The sequence below is a fragment of the Doryrhamphus excisus genome, linkage group LG2, assembly GCF_037039965.1.
Source record: "Doryrhamphus excisus strain RoL-2023G ecotype Guam linkage group LG2, RoL_Dexc_Guam_v1.1, whole genome shotgun sequence".
NCBI classification, from domain to species: domain Eukaryota; kingdom Metazoa; phylum Chordata; class Actinopteri; order Syngnathiformes; family Syngnathidae; genus Doryrhamphus; species Doryrhamphus excisus.
Window position 1 is genome coordinate 6,674,207 of NC_136358.1, and position 22,357 is coordinate 6,696,563.

The following is a 22,357-nucleotide window of genomic DNA, read 5'->3' on the forward strand; positions in this document are numbered from 1 at the left end:
GCTAACATTTGCCATTGTTCATTTGCTTCTGTACCGATATTAGAATATTGTGATACTTGTTATGTTATTCAACTTATGGTAATGCTTATAATGTAGCCAAATCAAATCAATATTGTTAGTACCGCGGTGGCTATGCAAGGAAACACATTGCAAGAAAATGGAGCGGGCACAGAATGAAAGTAAATCCATCTATTCTCTCCAGGTCTCGTCTAATCCCCCCAACCACCACGCCTCCTTGGCAGCGAGCTTCCGACCATTGTTTATTGTCTCACACAAGCATGCAGCTACACCTGTTAGCTTTAAGGCTAACATTTTTGCATGTTTAATTAACCACAATTGGGGCTCAGAAGTTTGTTTACTTTAGATGAAAAAAAAACCACAACCTTATAATGTCCATTTAGATAATTTGGGTAAATTTTGCTATCACATTCCAGCTGAAGAAGCTCCTCCTGGCACCAGCCAACTCCCAGCTGGGCTACAATCAATACACAGGTGGCAAGGCACAGAACCATGCAGCCGGCAGCAACAACAACCATCGCATCAGACCACCACCTGCCGTCGTCAAGGTATGCACATCTTTACCTTAGATCATCTTCCTCCCTCTACTCCGCTCTCACAATTTTCTTGTTTCGGTGGCCTAGCTCTGCATCCCCGAGAGGGTGTAATGAAAACAGGGTGATTGCTGTTGAGCTTTGGCAGACACGGCAGCGTTGGCGGCGGCGTTCTCCTCATTAGCGCCGCTACATATCCGTCTTGCTATCACGGACTGTTAAAGAAAAAAAAAGCAAGGCGTATTGTCGGAATGATGCCATGATGAAATTGCTCGCTAGAGGTGTCATTTTTTTTGGTACTTTATTTGTTCTTATTTTCAAATGACCCCCCTCTGTAAACATATTTCTTGTTATGTTGTGCTACGTTTGCACGAGTGTCTCATTCCATTTTCATTACGTGCCTTTGAGTCATCCATTTCTGGAGCGCAGCGTATGAGGTCTCACCAAGGACTCGGTCTGCTCAAAGGACCACACAAATGTGAAAATGTCCAAATTCTGTCCATATTTTGTGTCACTACCATTCTTTTCCAACACTGTCTTCGGGATGTAGTTCACTAGAGCTTGAACACTAGACGATACCTCTGACATCACAGGGCAGCTGGATGTTAGAAACCTTGCAATCTACCATGTTCAGTGTATGGATGCCCCATAGATGCTCAATGAGGTTTAGGTCCATCACTTTCTTATCTTACCCTCAGCTTCTGGAGGTGTGTTTGGGTTCGTTATAATGTTACATTACAGGGCATCATCATCATGCTGTTGCTGTTGTCTCTGTGCTACCCAGTGCCGGCAGGACTCATGCAGCCCCACACCATGACACTCTCACCACCTTGCCTGACTGAAGACAAGAGGCACTTGTCTTTACACTCCTCACCCTGACGCCGTCACGCATGCTTGACACCATTTGAACCAAATTGTTTATCTTGGTCTCATCGGATCACAGGACAAGGTTCCAGTAATCCATGTAATCCACTACAACAACTTCCAAAAAATCAGAGGGGAAACCCTGGGATGGCCTGCTGGCCCTGAGCGGTCAATCTGAAGTCTGATTGGCTAAAATAACGGCCCCATTGCCAATAGTGTGTATGTGATATAGGTAGACACTCCTGATTCTGCCTTGGGCAGATTAGATCAACATGGCAACACATAGAAACTGAAATCTGATTGGAGAAAAAAATATACACGGCAGCACTCATGCAGACAATTATGCTGCCATTACCATGTTTGACTGTTAGATCTGCTATAAGCTGTACACTGACTAAAGTCTGTACATTTCTATGTCCCTTGAGAAGATGTGGATATTATTTCAATAAAATGCAAACATGGCTTCTTCTTCTCTTGTACAGACGGAGAGCACCTGGAGCGGCAAAGCGAGGGTGGTCTCCGGCCAGCAGAACCGTTCCTTGAGGCGACCTTGCACCGAGCTGCTGAAGTACCTAACAGCCACCGATGACATCTTACTCCACACTAAAGCCAGCGACGTCAAGGGCGGCCACAGTGCCTCCTCCTCGTCCTCCTCGCCGTCCTCGTCGTCCACGTCTTCGTTCTCCTCCCTTTCCTCTACTTCCTCCTCGTCCTCCAAGAAGAAGTCCGCCGTGCCATCTCAGCAGCATCTGCCGCAGCGAGGTGAGCGCCGGGCTGCAGGCCAGTGTTGTGTGGCTGGTGTTGGGGCTGGGAAGTGGCAGCGTTGCTCTCAGGATGTTGACGAGTCGAAGGGTGGCCACGGAAGCTACACCGGCGAAGAAGAGAGGCGGCCGGGTGACGCCGACCGGCTGGCCTCTGCCGCTAGGTTTATTAGGTATATGCATTCTTATTCCCTCCCTCCCCGAGAGGCGAGTCACAGCTGTGAGCGTTGCCGAGAGGCTGTAGGCGCCCCTCGAGATAAGAGCCAGCGTAGGCGCGTCACCGTCACCATTAAGAAACGGGACGAGAAGCCAGGGCACCCTTTACTTAGCCGGCTGCTCACCACCAAGCCTGCTCAGTACCGAGCCCCACCTAAGACCCCCCAGCCCCCCAAGAGTCTAAGCCAGGGAGGCCATGGGGAGTATGTTGACCATGATGATGATGATGCTGATGATGATGTCAGGGCCCGCCCGCCCAGCTTCCCAGATACTAGCAATGCAGAGCCCGCCCCCGCCCGCATGAAACACAGGCCGCGCCCAGACCACGCAGACCACCTGTTGTTAGGTAATCATGACTGCATCCCCCCCGCTGGCCTTTATCTCTGCTGCTGCTGCTTCTCCTTCTTCTAACCACTTTTTCCACTAACTCGACTAAATTCTAACATTCCTTCCGTCAAATTGGAGTGGGGGTTTAGGGTGTGTGGGGGGTGACTTGTTGTCTGTCTTTAGTCTTGAGAGCTACGTTCCACAAGTCGGGCCAAAGCCTCGGGCAACTGCACAAGCTTCCTTGACTCTCCTTTCTTATCTTCTTTACCCCGCCCCCCCACCTTGCTGTTGGTGCATGCTTGATGATTTTTGTTGGTGGAAAGGGGCCTCACCCGCCGTCATGTGTCTTGTCTCTCTGTCCATTGTCCCATCCCAAGCTGTCTCAAGCAGGTTATGTCTGTATCTGGACACCTGAGACCCGTATATAGCCCTCACATCACAGCTGCACTATTTTTAAGGAGCGACAAAGATCCTCTATATCACAGGAGCGTTCTGCTGTTTTTAAAGACCTACTGCTGAAACACCCGTCAAAGATTTTGTATACACATAAGAGAAGCACACTACTGTTTTTTTAAGGACTGACAGCAAAAAAAACAAACAAAAACACTAGTCAATGATCATTATGACTGGAGCACTGTGGACCAACTCCAAAAAGGCTAACATTCCACTCCCCTCCAGTCATTGCATGCTTATTGATTATGAATTTGTTGGTGGAAGGGGGTCTCACCCGCCATCGCGTGTCTTATCCGCGGTGTTGTCTCTCTATGTGCCATCCCAAGCTGTCTCCAGCGGGCTATGTCTGTATGTGGACACCTGTGACATCACCTCATCCTGCCTCATAGAGTCTATAAGATAAGGATAGGGTCATCCAAAAGAAACAAAAAGACAATAGAACGTCTAACCAGGAATGGGTGTTTTTGATTTTGTAATCATTTTAGTGCATTTTAATTTGATATCTATTCATTGTTGCAGCTCTTAGATCAATAATTACCCATGCTCCTTTGTGTTCTGCAGCCAAACCAACCACCTTGCCACTTCCTTTGACCCCAGAGTCTCCAAAGTAAGTGCATACTGGATAGAGACAGTATAGAAGACAAAAGTCCAAGCTGAGGCATTATTTGTGACTCATTCCCATGTCTTTTAGTATCACCTATAATGTCTGCATGTGACTTAAATGTCTCCCTTTGTTTTTTGTTTTTTTTCTTGCAGTGACCACAAGGGATCACCATCGTTTGAGAACAAAACCATTGAGTGCACATTAAGTGTGGCGATTGCTGGAACCCCAGGTAAGAAGGCGCTCTTTGCATCTCAAGTGTTCCGAGTTAGGAAGATGTTCATATGGATTATTTGAAGTATTGATTCGGATGTCCAGAATTTATTACAAAAAACATCCCACCCTCTGCAAAATCACTCATCAAAGATCCTTTTTAAGATAGCAGCATTCTGCTGGTTTTAATGCAAAAAACACGAGTCACAGATCTACTATCTGACAGGAGACTGGTATTTTTAAGGACCTACTTCAAAAACACTAGTCAAAGATTCTCTATACGACAGGAGCGCTCTGCTGTTTTAATGACTTACCGCTGTTTTTGAGGACCTACTTAAAAAATACCAGTCAACGATCCTCTATGTGACTGCAATCAAGACTTGGTGCAAAACCACAAGTCAAAGATTCAATATACGATTGGACTTCTGTGCTATTTTAAGTACCATCTGCTGTTTTTGAGGACCTACTGCAAAAACACCAGTCAAAGACCTTGTGATATGAATGACAACCTACTTTTGAGGGCCTACTGCAAAAATGCCAGTCAAATATCATCTATGTTACAGGAATGCAAAAACAAAGATTATTTCTATGACTTTAGTGCGCTGTTGTTTTTAAGAACCCATTGCTGTTTTTGAGGACCTATTGCAAAAATGCCAGTAATGTCCTCTGTGTGGAATGACAACATACTGAAAAAACAAACATTATTTATATGACTGTTGTTATCTGCTGTTTTCAAAGACCTATTGCTGTTTTTGAGGACCTACTGCAAAAATGCCAGTAAAATATCATCCATGTTACAAGAATGCAAAAACAAAGATTATTTCTATGACTGGAGTGCTGCTTGCAAAAATGCCAGTAATGTCCTCTGTGTGGAATGACAACATACTGAAAAAACAAACATTATTTATATGACTGTTGTTATCTGCTGTTTTTAAGAACCCATTGCTGTTTTTGAGGACCTATTGCAAAAATACCTACTGCACAAACACCAGTTAAATATTCTGACAGGAATGACGACAAAAAACACTGGTCAAAGATTCTCTATATTATGGGAATGCTCTACTGTTTTTGAGGGCCTCCTGCAAAAATGCCAGTCAAAGATCCTCTGTGTGACAGGAATTACAATTTACTGCAAAAACAAAGATTGTCTAAATGACTGGAGTGCTCTGCTGTTTTTGAGGACCTACTGCCAATCAAAGATCCTCCATATGACAAAATAGTTCTCTTTTTAGAAATCTGACGCAATAATGTGAACTGAACTTGAGGGCCACTTTGATGTCATTGACTGATAGGATTTGGCCCGTGTGCCGCCAGTTGACTAGCACCGCAACAAGGGGCAAATAGATTGTCATTCCTCTCAGATGTCTTTCTGCTCACGGCCTCCACCTCCTCTTTGCAGATTTACAAGCAGACAGATGGCAGTTATATGGCAAGTCCTGAGATGAGCCCACTTTATAGCATTGTTAATGCACTCACACACCGTCACTATTACTCTCCTTCCCTTGCTTGGATTTCGAACAGAACAAACCAGAGCATCTCCGCTATGTCACTCCGACACACCTACGCTCTTCTTTACCTTTCTTGTAACGCACACCATTTCTTGCTCGCTTCTGAATTGCACCAAATGACAGCTCTTAGCATCAAATCCGGCATCGGAGGAGGCGGCTAGGATGGAATAAATAAGCCAGGCTGTGTTGGGAATACCTGATGTCATGCAAGTGAAGACACCAGATATAGTAGACTGTATATAAATGATGCCCAGCAAATGCCTGAAGAAGCTTCATTCAGCGCCATCTGTCCCGAAAAACAAAAACGCACGTCGGGTCATAAACTAGAAGCCATTAGCGGGCGAGGGCAAAATAAATCAGAATTAGATAAATGTGTGTCCCTTAGTCAAACTCGGGCATGATGGATGGATGCTAATCATGTCGCCGCTGGGGGGAGAACAATAGAAGAAGTAATGCAAAGGTTTTTAACAGTCATCTATCACAAAAAGCGTCATGCAATAACTCACAGAATGTCATTTCATCAACTTTGACTCATGGAACGTACCATCCGTGCTGACAAAAGTGAGGAACGCCCACTTGTTTATCAGTTACGCCATCGTAGTGGAATTTTATTCTTATCAGGACCGCTTTCACCTTGAACTACTTTCACCATGTGGGGGGGCTCAATAGCCCTGTCCTGCGCTAATGACTTTCCAGCTCGCTAATATTCAATCCCAAATAAAAGCCAACTTAAAAGCATTAGAGATATTAACTGGATGGTGAGGCAACAAAATGGTGAAACAAGGAGGAGGACAAAATCGGACTGATAGGAGGCTTTAGGGATTTGTTACAAATTTCCTTCCCTGACAGTACAAGGTTCACCCACAGTGTGTAATTTCCACATCTTGTAAATAAATACCCAACACTGAAACTAACCTGAGATGCACAAGGCTAAAGGACAACCTGTTGACCTTGTGATGGTCATACATAAACTCGTGGAACGAGGGAGTACGATCTTTAGCATGCAAAACTACATAGAGCAGCTCACTTGGGAGCCACTAAGTTTTAGCAGTGAAGGGGGGGGGCTTTTTTTGGTGGGGGGGCAAAGCTTGTGTTATTGTGTTTTTACCAATAAAAAACAAGCCATGCGCTGCAAATGCCCCCCAGGCTGCACTTTGGACACTGCTGATTTAGAACACCCTTGCGTAGCATTTTTGCAGCACATTTCTAACCAGAGTACTCGTTGTCATAAGAGGATCATTGACAGGTGTGTGTCCCACCCCCCCGGGTATGTCCTTAATAACAGAAAAGCGTTACTGTTATAGAGGATCTTTGACTGGCATTTTGGCATTTGATTCCTAGAAACACCAGATTACTATTATCATATGGAGGAGCTTTGTTCTTATTCAAATGATCCTGTCACAATTTATTCGTCGAAGATTCTCAAAAATAGCAACATACTTTGTCACATAGAGGATCTTTGACATGCATTCGGTGTGTGAATATTAAAAACAGCAGAGCACTCCTGTCATAGAGGATCATTGACAGGTGTTTTTTTTTCTCCCCCAGGTATGTCCTTAATAACAGAAAAGCGTTACTGTTATAGAGGATCTTTGACTGGCATTTTGGCATTTGATTCCTAGAAACACCAGATTACTATTATCATATGGAGGAGCTTTGTTTTTATTCAAATGAGCCTGTCACAATTTATTTGTAGAAGATCCTCAAAAATAGCAACATACTTTGTTACATAGAGGATCTTTGACATGCATTCGGTGTGTGAATATTAAAAACAGCAGAGCACTCCTGTCATAGAGGATCATTGACAGGTGTTTTTTTTCTCCCCCAGGTATGTCCTTAATAACAGAAAAGCGTTACTGTTATAGAGGATCTTTGACTGGGATTTTGGCATTTGATTCCTAGAAACACCAGCTTATTATTATCATATGGAGGAGCTTTGTTTTTATTCCAATGATCCTGTCACAATTCGTCATTATTCATTGTCATTATTCGTAGAAGATCCTCAAAAATAGCAACATACTTTGTCACATACAGGATCTTTGAAATGCATTCGGTGTGTGAATATTAAAAACAGCAGAGCACTCCTTTCATAGAGGATCTCTGACACAGGCTGTTTTAGTCTGTCCTTAAAAACAGCAGTTTTTCTGTAGATTCTTAAAAATAGCAGCACAGCTGTTTTTGGGAGGATCTTTTTTGCAGGAGGCCTTAATACTCTTGATCTTATATACGCTAGGTTTGTCCCATGTTGCTTTTCCAACCAAAGGGGATCTTTCCAAGGTCACAGAGTAAAGTGGGGGTGAGAAACCATCCATGTTACAGCCCCAGCATATTAAGTTCCATCAAGCATTTCATGAATCTGTCAAGATTGTAATAAAAGAGAGATCAGGATTAATCATAGTGAAAATGTGGATTTTAATCAGGCCTCTCCATAAACCCATCTTTGGAAGGAATGGGGTATATTTGAATATTTGAGACCTGTTTTTATTTTATTGACTTCTTATTGGATGTCTCTCCATCCTCTGTCCAGGTCTGACACCACCTACCACGCCCCCATACAAAGACAGTCCAGAGAATCTTTTCAAAGCATCGCTCAAAACCAAGTTGTCTTCATGTGTCTCCTCAGCCTTGGTGTGCAAAAAAGCAAGGCTGGGCGAGTCGGGCCCCAGCGCCTCAGGCGAGGACCCTGCCAGGAAGGGTCCCGAACAGACTGAGCTGTACGCCCAGCTGAGCAAAGCCTCCACCGTCCTTCCTTACCCTGCCACGCTTCAGCGAGTGGCAGGGAGCGGACCGGAGGAACGTCGCAGCGTCACTGGTGGACACAAGCGGGGTTCTTCCTGTGGGCACGGCGACCATGACTATTGCCAGGCATCAGCAAGCGTTAAGAAGGACGGTCCCACAGCCTCCGGCGCGCCCAAGGAGGATCAGACGCCATGTAGCCCTGCTGCTTTTGTGCCTATGGGGGATTTTGGATTTAAGGACTCAGGCATGCCTCCACCCTCTTTATCAGTTGGTTCTTTAAGTTTGGTCTCCTCTGTTGGAGAAGATGTCCAGAGATTAGCGAAGGAGTCCCCGACCCCAACCTCCCAGAGCCAGGAACCCTCATATACTGTCAGCCGGAAATTCCTGTATGACCTGGAAATCCGAGCGGAACTCAACAAGCACTTTGGACACTCCTTGAGAGCTCTGTCCAGTCCCGGTGAGGCGGAGACAATTGCGTCCCCGCAGTCTCTTGAGGATGTGGATACCCAGAAGCTACCCGGTGCAGGGCTTCTGTCCTTCCATGATGAGATGGATCTGGGCGAGGGCCGGGAGAGTCGGTTCCTTTACCCATGGGAGGGCACCCCTCTGGACCTCCTCTTTGACTGCTCCCCTTCCTGCTCTCCACCATTGAGTTGCTCCCCCTCGCGAAGCACCCCGTCCCCGCCACCCTCCTCCCTGCTGCTGTCGCCCGGTGAACTCTTTCGATGGAGCGGCGCGAACTCGCACTTCCGTTCTCGGTCTCGCTCTGGATCCCGCAGCTCTTCTTCGCGGTATCGGAGGCGCTCGCTGTCCAGCTCACCGGATAGACATCCTTCCTCCTGGTAAGACTTTCTGCGGTGTACTTTCTCTGCCTGAACCTCCAGTTTAGTTGTGTAAAATCAAATGATTGGAGATACTTCTTCATTTTTTACTGCAGTACCTTAATACCTTACTGGTCCGAATATAAGAAGACCCTGAATATATGGCCGCCCTGAATATAAAACAACCCAAGATATAGCTGACCTTGAATATAAGATGGCCCTGAATATGACACTAAGTATTAGACAACCCATATGATAAATAAAACCACCCTGAATATAAGATGCTCCAACCCCAGCTCCCATTTTTCAGGACCCTTTTTAGGAAATACATTTTCATTCATTCATTCATTCATTCATTCATTTTCTACCACTTTTCCTCACGAGGGTCGCGGGGGGTGCTGGAGCCTATCCCAGCTGTTTTTGGGCGAGAGGCGGGGTACACCCTGGACCGGTCGCCAGTCAATCACAGGCCACATATAGACAAACAACCATTCACACTCACATTCATACCTATGGACAATTTGGAGTCACCGGAAATACATTTTTTAAAAAATAGATGAAATTGCCATAGTCAACCAAACGTGGCACCACACCCTGTTTTTGATTGGGTCTCTGTGTTGTAGTTGCACTTCTCCAGATCATAAACATTTGTATGACCGAGGAGTGCTTCTGTTCTATATAACATCTTTACTATGGTTTTGTTTTTTGCCCTACATTTGTAAAAACACCACAGCACTCATATTGAGGATATTTATTTATTAATACAAATATACAGTATATTTCTTTCCCACAACTGAAATTCTGGCCAATAGAGTATTTTATTAAACAAATAAAAAAGATGTTGAATGAACATCCACACAACCAAAGTTATCAGGTGTTTATCTCTGAAGAAAATAGCGCTAGCAACAAAAGGGAATAACTGTTTGAACACTTTTCATCTCTCGAAAGGAAGCTTTTGGTTTTTGAGTGTCTTTCTAATATTCTGTCTCCTCTGATACTGCCTTTATTCGTTTGAAGCAGGGGGTTATTGTTTTAAGCGGCAGCTGTTGTTTTTCTATGGCGCGCTCCTTTTTTTTTTTTTTTACATCCCAGGAGATGAAAGCCAAATCCAGGCTGTGGGAATGTCGTCTTAAATCCCATTTCAAAGCAGACTCCTGTCATCAGTGTGAGAACTTCATTTCCCATGGTTCTCTTTGATCAGCGCTCGAGGGCTTGTGTAGGGTCTCTTAGTAGAAAATGAAGTTAGTCAGCAGCAAGCAAGGAACATCTGACTAGGCTTTTTGTAGTAGGTGTGGAAAAACACCAGAGCGCTCCTGTCACATGAAGTGTTTTTGCAGTAATTCCTGAAAAGTACTTGTGTTACATATAGGATGTTTGACTAGCGTTCTTGCAGTTGGTACTTGAAAACAGCAGTGATCTTTTTATATAGAGGATGTTTGACTAACGTTTTTACAGTTGGTCCTTAAAAACAGCAGTGATCGGTTCACATAGTGTGTGAATAAGTACCATTTTTGTAGTACGTCCTTAAAAACAGCAGAGCACTCCTGTAATATAGGGGATCTTTGACTGCCATTTTTGCAGTACCTCCTCCAGAACGCAGAGAAGATTTTCAACTAGTGCAGTGGTTTTCAAACTGGGGGGTGCCCCGTGCCCTCTGCGTTATGGCGCGGGTGGGGGCTACCACGAGCACGGTTAATTATTAACCATTTTAGTTTTTTCAACTAAATATTCAGTTTTGATATTACTATTTCAAAAGGTTAGGGCTTGAAAATGGTAATAATGGCATACTGTAAACGAGAAAAATCATCAGTATGACCCAAAGTCTGTGATGGGGTTGAAAGTCATTTCATGTCCAAAAGGGGGGTGCTGCTAAAAAACATTTGAGAACCACTGGACTAGTGTATTTGCAGTAGATTCTTAAAAGCAGTCATATAGAGGATCTTTTTTTAGGAGAGCAGAACTCTCCTGTCACATAAAGATCTTTGATTGGGGTTTGTGAAGTACATCGAGAACCCCCTATCATATACGGAATCTAGGGTTTTTCTAGTATATTCTTAAAAAACACCACAGCGCTCCTGTTGTTTTGCAGTAGGTCCTCGATGACAGCACAGCACTCACTCCTCTTCCAGAGAGGATCTTTGATGAAATGAAGTTATCTCCTCAGTGCAGTTTGTTTAGCAGATTACTTAAAGGTCAGTTTACTCCACAGAGTCACTTTCATTCTGTTTCATCTGTTTTTTCTTGCAGCTCGGCGCTAACTTGCTCACATGTATGCAATAATAGTCTCACAGCGTTCAATCACAGGCTCGACAAGCTTCCTGAAAAATACGAGGTCACAGATTCAAGTTTGAGGGGGAAGCCATGGGAACAGAAAGCTTAATGTGTTTTCTTAACATCTCACTTTGAAACGCTCCGTCTTTCCTTCTTCTTCCTCCATAATTCAAGTCCTCAGCAAAGCTTCAATAATGAAGCATCAAGAAGCGTAACGTTATTTGCCCCGCAGTTAGTCCAGCACCAACAGCACATGCATGACTAGTCAAAGGAAGGTGACATTTTGCTGGAATATGGAACTGGTCTCCAACAAAAGCTTGGGACTAGTTTAACATCAGCTGTCTTTATGTCCCCCCCACAGGTGTCGTCACAGCAATGACTTCAGCAGTTTTCGTTCCAGGAGCCAAAAGAGCCCCCGGCCTCAGTCTCAGTCGCCTCTCAGTCTCAGGCCAAGGTGATTTTTTTCGCTTACTTGATGCACAAAAGTATACTAAACTAAGGATATTCAACTGGTAGTCGCAGGCCAAAGGTTCAGTTCAATGTTTGGGAGTGACTAACATTTGTAGATTCATAAGAAAAGCAGCATCTTTAATGGTTGCTCCTTCAAAACAGTAGAGCACCCCTGTCGCATAGAGGATCTTTGACTAGTGTTTTTGCAGTAGGTCCTTAAAAATGTCTGTCATATACAGGTGGATTATATTTATTATTTATCACATACTACAGTATTAATTGGCCCTGTACTCTAGAAACCGCCAAGAATGATACGGGAAACAGGCCGAAATGATACTGTGTCAAAGCCCAGGGCAGTGATACTGATATAATATAGAGTTTAACCATGTCCAGTATCAGCCCCCCTGTCCACTCAGAGCGCGCTGCTCTGGTATCGTGCCCGTGAAACAAGCAATCAGAGAACAGCGCACGAGTGCTTAGTGCCTAGTGCTTCTCCAGTCACCAAAAAAACCCAAACTTGATCAATGGAACTTTAATTGTCAGACATTGATAAGATAAGACTGTTGATAAAATATTATTGTTGAAATATTTTTGCAATTATTGTGTTTACACTGTTTAGATACTGAAAATGTTCTGATCTTTTGATTAAATAGTATGTGATAATAAGATCATCACATGCTTTGTCTGGTATCAGGCCCAGTATCATGCCCCCGCGTGACAGTATATGATACTGACACTTGGGGGCATGATACCTGGCCTGATACCAGACAAACCATGTGATAACCTATAAATATCAAACATATTTCTTTTGTTTGAAATTATGACACATTATGGTTCCAATGCAGTAAAGCCAGCACCAAATATGAAGTTATTCAGACGCAATGATTTAGGGAGTAGGAGATTGAGTGTGGGTTAAAGTAGAGCGACACTGTCTGGGCGCTCCCAGCTGATTTGGCACTCATGTGTCCTAATGACACCCGACAAGGCTGAGAGTCATTCATCAGTCGATGTTGTACTTCCTAAGCACAACGTAATGGCATGTGAAGTTTCGCTGACAGATGCTGGTCCCTGTAGGGCTTTACTGTAAAAAACACCCTTGTGTTGTCTCCGTCCACCCTCAAGGTACGACAGTTATGAGGACTACCAACATGACCGGCTGAAGAGGGAGGAGTACCGCCAGGACTACGAGATGAGGGAGTTTGAAAGGGCCGAGCAGAGAGACAAGCAACGGCAAAAAGCCATTGTGAGTTATTTGGAGGATCCCTTTTCTCGTTTCGAGAAAAAAAACTATACTAAACTATACTAAACTGGCATACTTATATAGATGACTTAAAAAGAGGAGACCACTCTTGTCATATAGATGATCTATGACTACTGTTTTTACACTACGTCCTTAAAAGCAACTTAGTCAGAATTAGAATTTGAATTTTTTGCAGTTGGTCCTTAGTTGGTGCTGATGCTGCCATTCTTATCCGAATCCTCTACGACACGTCCTGTCCGTATAGGGACCGCATGCAACGATTCACTCCCAATTCAAACTCTCCCATCCTCGGAGACAAACAATTAGCACTAGCACTGTCAAACAAAGACTTGTGAGACAGGTGAAATCATCTTCGTCTGGCTGCCTCTCTCTCTCAGACACAACGGGCATCCCTCAGGGGGGGGGGCGTCAAGAAAATTTGCCTATTTATCGGTTGTCAGCAACTAAAGTCCTCATTCAGCGCTTCCTTGTCCACCACGGTGGACAGCAGCATGAAAGGGAAAGGATAAAAATCTGCCATTAGTTTGTTTTTTTTTTTTTACTAGAGCGCCTCTGTGACGCCTCATTTGCATACTTACAAAGAGCAGAGGTCCTAGCATATAAAGGATCTTTTATTACTACTTGTCAAATTAGCACAGCTCTCAATCCTACAGTGAATCATTGACAAGCGTTTTGAGTGCTCACGTCCTATAGAGGATCTTTGATAAGCGTCTTTTTTTTAAAAAAGCACTCATTTTCTGTAGACTGCAGTGGTCCCTAACCTTTTTGGATTGGATGATGACGTTATTGTCTTTTTCACTCATAGCGCCTCAAAGATTTCTTTGACCTGGTTAGGCCCCGCCCGGTCGTTTGGTATTTTAGAGAAGTGGTATTTTCATTCATTCATTCATTTTCTACCGCTTTTCCTCACGTGAGTCACGGGGGGTGCTGGAGCTTATCCCAGCTGTCTTCGGGCGAGAGGCGGGGTACACCCTTGACTGGTCGCCAGCCAATCACAGGGCAAATATAGACAAACAACCATTCACACTCACATTCATACCTATGGACAATTTGGAGTCGCCAATTAACCTAGCATGTTTTTGGAATGTGGGAGGAAACCGGAGTACCCGGAGAAAACCCACGCATGCACGGGGAGAACATGCAAACTCCACACAGAGATGGCCGAGGGTGGAATTGAACCCTGGCCTCCTAGCTGTGAGGTCTGCGTGCTAACCACTCGCACGCCGTGCCGCCTAAAGGGGACCTATTATGCAAATTTTTCGACCCTTTGTTTTGAGTTGTGGACTCCTATAGAGCAGCTACAAGCGACTTAAAAGTTTTTAGATCTTCCAGAATCTGTGCCTATTCCAGCTGTATTTTTTTTTTATTTGTACATCCCGCCAAAACTGTTTTTTATTTATTTTGGTCAGAAAAGTGTAAAAAAGCATAATAGGTCCCCTTTAAAGAGGATCTATGAGTAGCATTTTAGCAACTGGTCATTAAAAAACAGCCAATGTCCTTTTGACATATAGAGGATCTCTCTTCTCTGCACAAGGTCTTAGAAAACAGAAGAATGAAAAGCGAAGTATAATAACATCAGTTGTTAATTTGGATTCTTCCTTGGGGGGGGTCATAGGTGACACCTCATTTACATATGTCAGCAGCACCGTCAAGACGCCACTCACCATCTGGAATAAATAAATAATGTGCCCGTAGGCATGCACCGTGTAAAAAAAAATGATAAGCTGATGCCGCTTAATTATTCCGCTTTGTCCTTTTGATGTTGAAGGAAATCTGTGTGTGTTTTTTTCACCCCTGAAATGGGCTAAGATTCTGATAAGTGTCCAAGGCGTATGTCAGCGAAGTAAGTCAACTGCTTGTGTCGCTGAGTCACCGCAGAGTTTTATTTTTAGACTGGGAGGAAGACATCGCATCATTTGATAAAAATCAGTCTCCCCCATGGTTGACGTGTTGTCCCAAGAGGAAGAGGGATTGTAGCGCCGTGCGGCAGACTGGAGGCACTTTCCTCCATCAGATTACGCTGAGCAGGCCGACCAATCACAGAAGACGTCCGCGGGTCGTGATGCGGGCTAGTCCATTAGAAGGGCAAAAAAAAATGGCTGCCGTTTTAATCTGCCGTTTTTAATCTGGTGTCTTTTTTCTTTCAACGAGCAGGACGAGAGACGGGTGGTGTACGTGAGGCGACTCAGGTCCGACTGCACCCGCGCTGAGCTGAAGCACCGCTTTGAGTTCTTTGGCGAGATCGAAGAATGTGCCATCAACCTGAGAGACGATGGGTAAGGAAGACATTAGGAATACTAAAATATTATACCGTATTGACTCCTGTGGTGGGCGGTGTTAACGGTCCCTGGGCTTTTAGTGGACTGGCCAGATGACAAACCACTACAATAGTGACAGGGTTTCAAACCACGCTTGCCTATGTATAGTGTCGCTAGTGATGCACATACAGGCTGCAACTACAACCACAATATTTTACCAGTGTAAATCCCCTTATCTTGGTAATGGTAGTGGTTTTATTTCATTTGAACATGCATCAGATTGCAATTGGGTGCATCCCATAATCAGTTCACAGTTCCACATGTCCAAAAGGAGTAGGAAGAAAAAAATTTACATAGAAAAAAACAGTGGGTGAGTGTTTAGCATGCAGGCCACACAGCTAGGAGACCCGAGTTCGATTCCACCCACGGGCATCTCTGTGTGGAGTTTGCATGTTCTACCCGTGCATGAGTGGGGTTTCCTCCCACATTCCAAAAACATGCTAGGTTAATTGGCGACTCCAAATTGTCCATAGGTATGAATGTGAGTGTGAATGGTTGTTTGTCTATATGTGCCCTGTGATTGGCTGGCGACCAGTCCACCGTGTACCCTGCCTCTTGCCTGAAGACAGCTGGGATAGGCTCCAGCATGCTCGCGACCCTCATGAGGATAAGCGGTAGAAAATGAATGAATGAATGAATGAATGATAGAAAAAGAAAAGGATGTCTTATTTTTGAGTCAATGCTGTTAAAAAAGTAATTTAAAAAGTAATTTTGACTAGGCTAGATTTTCCTGCTGTTTTTTATTCAAGTGAAATGATATTATAATATAATATAATATAATATAGCATTACATTGTATTGTATTGTATTATATTGTATTATATTATATATTTTGTGTAGAAATGGGCAAAACTTTGTTACATTTAGGTCAAATTTGCAAAAACTAAACATTTCCCATGCTTCTCCATACCCAGGGACAATTTCGGCTTCATCACATACCGCTACACGTGTGACGCTCTCACCGCCCTCGACAACGGACACACCTTGCGCCGGTCCGACGAGCCTCGCCTGGAGCTGTGCTTTGGCGGGCAAAAGCAGTTGGGCAAATCCCATTACACCGACTTGGGTAAGTACAGCTTTGTTGTTGACTAAGACACCCCCCCCCCCCACACACTCACAATCCCGATTCCCTGCAGGCTGCGTTGTTAAATGTTGGCATGGCTGTGAAAAGAGGAAATAGAGAGGAAATAGAAGCTAAGTGATGCTGATAAAAGCAGGAGTCATCTTCTCTGTTGTTTGTAACATGAACGTGTCCACTGGGCATCCAAGAAGTTCAGAGATGAATTTCTATGGTTGTAGCTGCATTAGGTCCCAGCAAGTACCTGATACAGTTTTTCCCATACATTCATTCATTTGTGGAAACAAAAACAAAAACAGGACGTTCTAAGTAGAGGCTCAAAAAAGACAACCAGGAGTCAGACAAACCCCTTTATATATTATATTATACTATATATACTTGGTGACTTGTGTGATGCCCAATGGGATACATAGTCGTGGTCTTTCAGCACCCGTTTGTAATGATCTTGTCACTGAGCTCTTCCAGTAGCGTTGCCTCCAAGTCTACTTTCCTTGTTGCTGTTGTTTGCCAGGCACACTGTCCATTTGTTTTAAGTAGAGCAGGGGGTTATTGGTCATCCCCTCAAGGTGCGCAGCGTGACACAATGCAGCCGTCAGCCATTGCATTAGCGCGGGTCACGCCCACTATCTCCCAGGCTGCCATGGTCAGTCCCATTTCTCAGTGTGCTGCCGTCCGGGGTCCCTCTGAGGCCTCCATTTGTTGGAGCTGTCTGTTGGCAGAGATAAGATAGCCTATGTATTATCAGCCTGATCTGGAGAAATAGGACATATGAGACACGGAAAGACAGGATAAGATGCATATCGCTATAAAAATAGACCTTTTTTTTAACGCATCACAATCTGTTGCTTGGTTGCTATCTTGAAACATCCTCGTCGGCGTTAGGAAGTATGTTGTTCTGTTATGTGGAACTGACACTGCGTTGCTCTCTGAAGAATAAAAATCAGATTTGTCTACTCGTTGCAGGGTATTAACTTGCGCAAGCAAAATATTTTTTTTTAAGAATGCATTTTTAAGCTGATGCACACAAGGTGCTACATTTGTAGGGTAGAGTTCTGCCCTTGTAAGCCAATGGGATTATGCAACAATAATAATTATTATTAATTGGGTAATCAATGAATAGTTACACTTTGAATTATAGTCATAATTAAAAAAATTACTCTATTCTTCATTCATTCACCTTGGTTGCGGATTGTTTGCCAGAGCCTATCCCAAAAATCTTCGGTGTGAATCTCCATTTATCAAATATTTGATATCTATTGTTTGATATTATAATGATATTGGACCCTGCTTCAAACTCCGTGTAACACTCAGTGTTAGTTGTTAGTTAGCACAAGAGTAACACACTTCGCTTTAGCAGAACATGATGTTAGACAATAGTTCCACAAAGTGCATTGATTGAAAAAATGTAAAGATCAGCAGAAACTCGAATATCATGGACACTGTGTCATATTTCTGATTTTAAATCAGTGTCACCTCCATTATTGTTTGAGTTTTGACACAAAAAAACAAATAATTAACGCGAAAATACACTGAATTTCACATTGGGTTTCAATGCAGATGTCAATAATCTTCCTAGATTGAATTTTAGTTTGTGGTGTTTTATACACAACAGATACAAAGAAAGTCCTTCCCCTGTTTATGTAATGTGTTTGCAGTATAAGTTTTATTGGTTATAGCTTCAAGTCACTGTAGTCTGTGCGTCATGCCCGTCAAAGTGACGGCACCCGCAGTGGTACCCCTGTCAGGAGAATCACCCGTATGTAAAATAATAGAACAGTGTCTTGTAAGGAAATAAAAACATTCCTCCGTGTCCCCTTGCAGACTCCCACTCGGATGACTTCGATCCGGCCTCCACCAAAAGCAAGTACGACTCGCTGGATTTCGACAGCTTGCTGCAGGAGGCGCAGGGCAGCCTGCGAAGGTAACCTGCTGGCCTTCCTGCCTCTCTTGCTTCCTTCTTGTGGCTGGGGGTGGAAGGTGCTGGGGGGGAGGGGGTGGTGGTGTGACTTTGCGATTACCTCAACGTCTCCCGTTGACGACGAGACGCTAAGAAGTCTGTGTGCTCTGTGGAGCTGTGAGAAAAAAAAAAAAAATCTACACTGAAGTTTACATGAACAATCGCTGCTGAGGAGAGGATGCGGGGAAAAAAACGGGACGATGGAAGACGATCTTCTCCAAGCACTACAATACCCATGATCCTTTGGGGCGAAGGGGGATGAAAAACAGCTTGTTCAAAAGGATTTGTGTTGTTTTTTTCTGCCTTTGAAATCTTTGTTACATTTAAAAAAAACAAAAAACAATGACGGAATCTCTTATTGTCTACATTTTAAAGAGTAGTTGTGTATTTACAAATAACTATAAAAAGGAATATTTTTGTTTTAATGTACATATACGTATATAAAAAAGTTCTTTATTTGTTACAGCTATGCACTGTAAAACGCAGCCTTTTTTTAAAGAAGAAAAAAAAACGTGCTGGGGACAGTTTTTTCTTAATTCCGAATGTCCTCTGTAGTAAAACATATTGTACGCCCACATGTGCACCTGTAGGTACTTCAAAACAAAAATGCTAGTCAAAGATCCTCCATATGACTGTTTTTAAGGACCTACTGAAAAAAAAAGATTTTGCAGTAGTTCCTGTTATACTGTGCAGAGGTTTGCTGTTTTTAAGGTCCTACTACTTGTCAGAGCACTCCTGTCACATTGAGAATCTTTGCTGTTTTTGAGCACCGACTGCAAAAATGCTAGTCAACAATCCAATCCTCTTAAATGTTTTTAAGCACCTACTACAAAACTGCTAATCAGAACGCTCATGTCACATTTTTAGCTTTTGGTTTATTTTGCAGTAGGTGCCTAAAAACAGGAGAACATTTTTTTTGCTGTTTTTAAGGACATATTGCTTGTTCGAGTCAGTCCCAAAAACAGCAGTGTACTCCTGTCTTAGGGAGGGTATTTGCTGTTTTTACAGACCTACTGTGAAAGCGCTAGTCTGCTGTTTTTAAGGATCTACTAAAAGAGCACTTGTCTGAGCACTCCTGTTATGTGGAGGATCTTTGCTGTTTATAAGGACCTACTGCTAGTAGGGCGCTGAGGATCTGTAACTGTCTGCAGTAGACACTGAAAAACAGCTGAACACTCTTGTCATATAGAGGATCTTTGATTTTTTTTTTTTTTTCGCAGCAATAGGTTTTTCTGAACTTACTGCAAGTCAGAGTGCTCCTGTTACATTGCTGATCTTTGACTATTGTTTTTTACAACAGAAACAGAGTGCTTCTGTCATGTCAATGATCTTTGATTTTTATGCAGCGGGTCCTAAAAAAAACAGCACAGTGCTCCTGTTGTATAGAGAATCTTTGATGTTGAGACATATGATGATTGTAAACAATAAAAAGGCGACAAAACAGAAGAACAAGCGACTCACTTTTGAGGGAGCACATGAACAATCTTTGTGTTTTTAATCATGTTTAAAGAATAAAAAACAGCCCATTTTTTAATTGATTTTTTTTCTAAAAAAAAACAAAAAAAGAAAACACACAAAGCAATCTTGATTATATTGTGTTTATATACTGTGTACAACACATATATGCAATTTCTTTTGTAAGCTTCTCGTTGATTCAACACAGGGAAAGCAAGCGGAATATTTATTTTAGGTATTTATTTTGGAATCAGCAATATTTATGGCCGCTGTTTTTGTTCATTATTTATTTTTGATTTTTTTTTTTTTTTTTTTTAAAACATCACGAGACAGGGTGTACAATAAACAGAAGGTGGTGGTCTTCTATGCCTTTTTTCCTGAACAATCAAGTCTCATTTTGGTGCCACTTTGGTGGTTTTTTTCTTCCTTTGACTTAAAAGCAATAATTTCTTTTTTTTTTTTTATTGCAGGACTTTTTCACATCGCTCCGCTCGCGTTTGATTCTGTGAATGCCAAACAAAAGTTTACAATTTCCTTTCTTGAATTTTTTACAAAGTATTTAATGTACAATAATAGAAAGATTAGTAATATTATTCACAGTAATAATAAAAAAAATAGAGGGTTGGGGGGATATATCTATATATATATACACGACCAGTCAAAAATTTGGATGCCTGATTTTTTTTTGCATTAAATACATCCAAACATTTGACTGCATTTTGACTGTAAATCTCACTATTAAAAATGGTGGTTACATTTATAGTAACAGTCAGATGTTAGCATGTACGCTATAAATCAGGTGTGTCCAAACATTTGTCAGATATATATATATATATACAAAAGCAATAATTATTTTTCATAATTGTATTTTAAGCGCTGATTGTTGTGATTTTGTTTGACTTTATTTAATTTTTTTTCCTATTTGCGACCACATTGCTGTTCCCTTTAAAGACAGGGGTGAGGAAGCTACGGCGCATGGGGCAAATGTGGTACGTTTGATAACACATTCAACTATGCCGGTCAAATGAGAATAACAGTAGTTCCCCCCCCACCCCTGCTTTAAAAACCATGAAAGTGTTTTGAGTAAATGAAGAAAAAAAAAGATGAAAAATGTATCCCATTTCATGAAGTCATGAGGCTTCTGTCTGAGGTAAGAACGGCAAAAGAAAGGGAAGAAAAATGTTGTCGTGTTGTTTTTGTTAATATCTTGTATAGCGTTTATGGGTGACTGTGACCCATTGTGTAGATTTGGCTTTAAATAAATGTATTAATAATAAAAAAAACAGCTTTGTAAATGGTGTAGAGTAGCAATATTAAGATTCTAATTTGTAATATTGAGACCTGAAGGACTTTCTCAATGCTTTGGTGTCCATGTTTTTTTCGGGAAGGACAATATGTTTGATTGTGTGTGTGTGTGTGTGTGTTAAGAGATGTGTGTGTGTGTACGTGTGTGTTTTATCCACGTTGCCTTCTGCCAAGTTCTTACCAATGCCTTTTGTGGTTCTACCTGTTCTTGTTCCACTTTTCTTGTCAATTTTCATGTTTTCTTTTTTAAATGTGCAATTCTCATTCGCCTCACCATGCCAATAAAGGGAAAACGTGTTTGAAAGTTTCCATTTGTCCGTCTTTTGGTGTCCACAGCGTGACTCCTTCCAAGCCTGCCAGTTCATTAAGAATTCCAAGGGAAGCGTTTCATGCAGACAAGCGGAGTGACTCCATCATCAACAATTTCTTGCTTTCCATCCCCAAGAGTAATTATGCCTCATCGCCGACATTTTAATTTTTTTTTCTCCCATTACGGGCTGGAGAAGGTCCTCAAAAATGGCGGTGAATTTTTGACATCCTTTGTTATGCAGTTGTTTTCTGGAAACCTCATGTCTTGGTTGTGGCCAAGAGTCAGAAAAGCAAGCGCTAAGTAACAATGTATCAGTGTCCTAACTGTGTTTATTTCGTGTCAGTAATGAAACAAAAGCGATTGTCTGTGTAGCATTATAGAGTGTGCATACAAGGAGTAGTGCTGCATACTGCTAATCGCCATTTCCCACCACAATCAGTGGCTCTACCCGCGTTTTTTAGACACTGGTATTCCCACAAAAAATGTGTAATGACCACATTACATGTTACCGATGCTGTACAATGCCTAACGCTAAAATGCTAAACCTACTTATCATTGAAGTAATCTCTTTTATTGAGAAACTTCAGATCGGGTTCTGGATCCAACACATTTCGCGGTATGTTAAACAGACCGAAATCCAAAGAAATACAGCTGGAACAGGTGCAGACTCTGGAGGATCTGGAAAGCTTTCTGTGCTGGTAATCATGTTTAGCTGCTCTATAGGAGGCCATAATTCAATACAAAGGGCCGAAAAATGATCATAATTGGTCCCATAATTGGTCCCATGTATATATATATATATATATATATATGTCGCGGGGGTGCTGGAGCCTATCCCAGCTGTCTTCGGGCGAGAGGCGGGGTACACCCTGGACTGGTGTCCAGCCAATCACAGGGCA

At 42.7% G+C, this 22,357-nt stretch overlaps 1 protein-coding gene across 3 annotated transcripts in view; it reads left to right on the forward strand.

Annotated features, from left to right (window-relative positions):
- ppargc1a (peroxisome proliferator-activated receptor gamma, coactivator 1 alpha) overlaps positions 1-21,452 on the forward strand; it is a 42,500-nt gene extending 21,048 nt beyond the window's left edge. For 2 of the 3 annotated variants that reach the window (XM_058066965.2, XM_058066966.2), the window contains exons 4-13: positions 435-566; positions 1,898-2,177; positions 3,734-3,779; positions 3,929-4,005; positions 8,022-9,075; positions 11,687-11,779; positions 12,898-13,018; positions 15,191-15,312; positions 16,268-16,419; positions 18,253-21,452. In XM_058066965.2, the coding sequence (XP_057922948.2) occupies positions 435-566; positions 1,898-2,177; positions 3,734-3,779; positions 3,929-4,005; positions 8,022-9,075; positions 11,687-11,779; positions 12,898-13,018; positions 15,191-15,312; positions 16,268-16,419; positions 18,253-18,356 (2,181 nt within the window). In that variant the 3' untranslated portion in view covers positions 18,357-21,452. The remainder of the gene's footprint in view (positions 1-434; positions 567-1,897; positions 2,178-3,733; positions 3,780-3,928; positions 4,006-8,021; positions 9,076-11,686; positions 11,780-12,897; positions 13,019-15,190; positions 15,313-16,267; positions 16,420-18,252) is intronic. The other variant, XM_058066967.2, reaches the window with a different exon arrangement.
- The last annotated feature ends 905 nt before the right edge of the window (positions 21,453-22,357 follow it).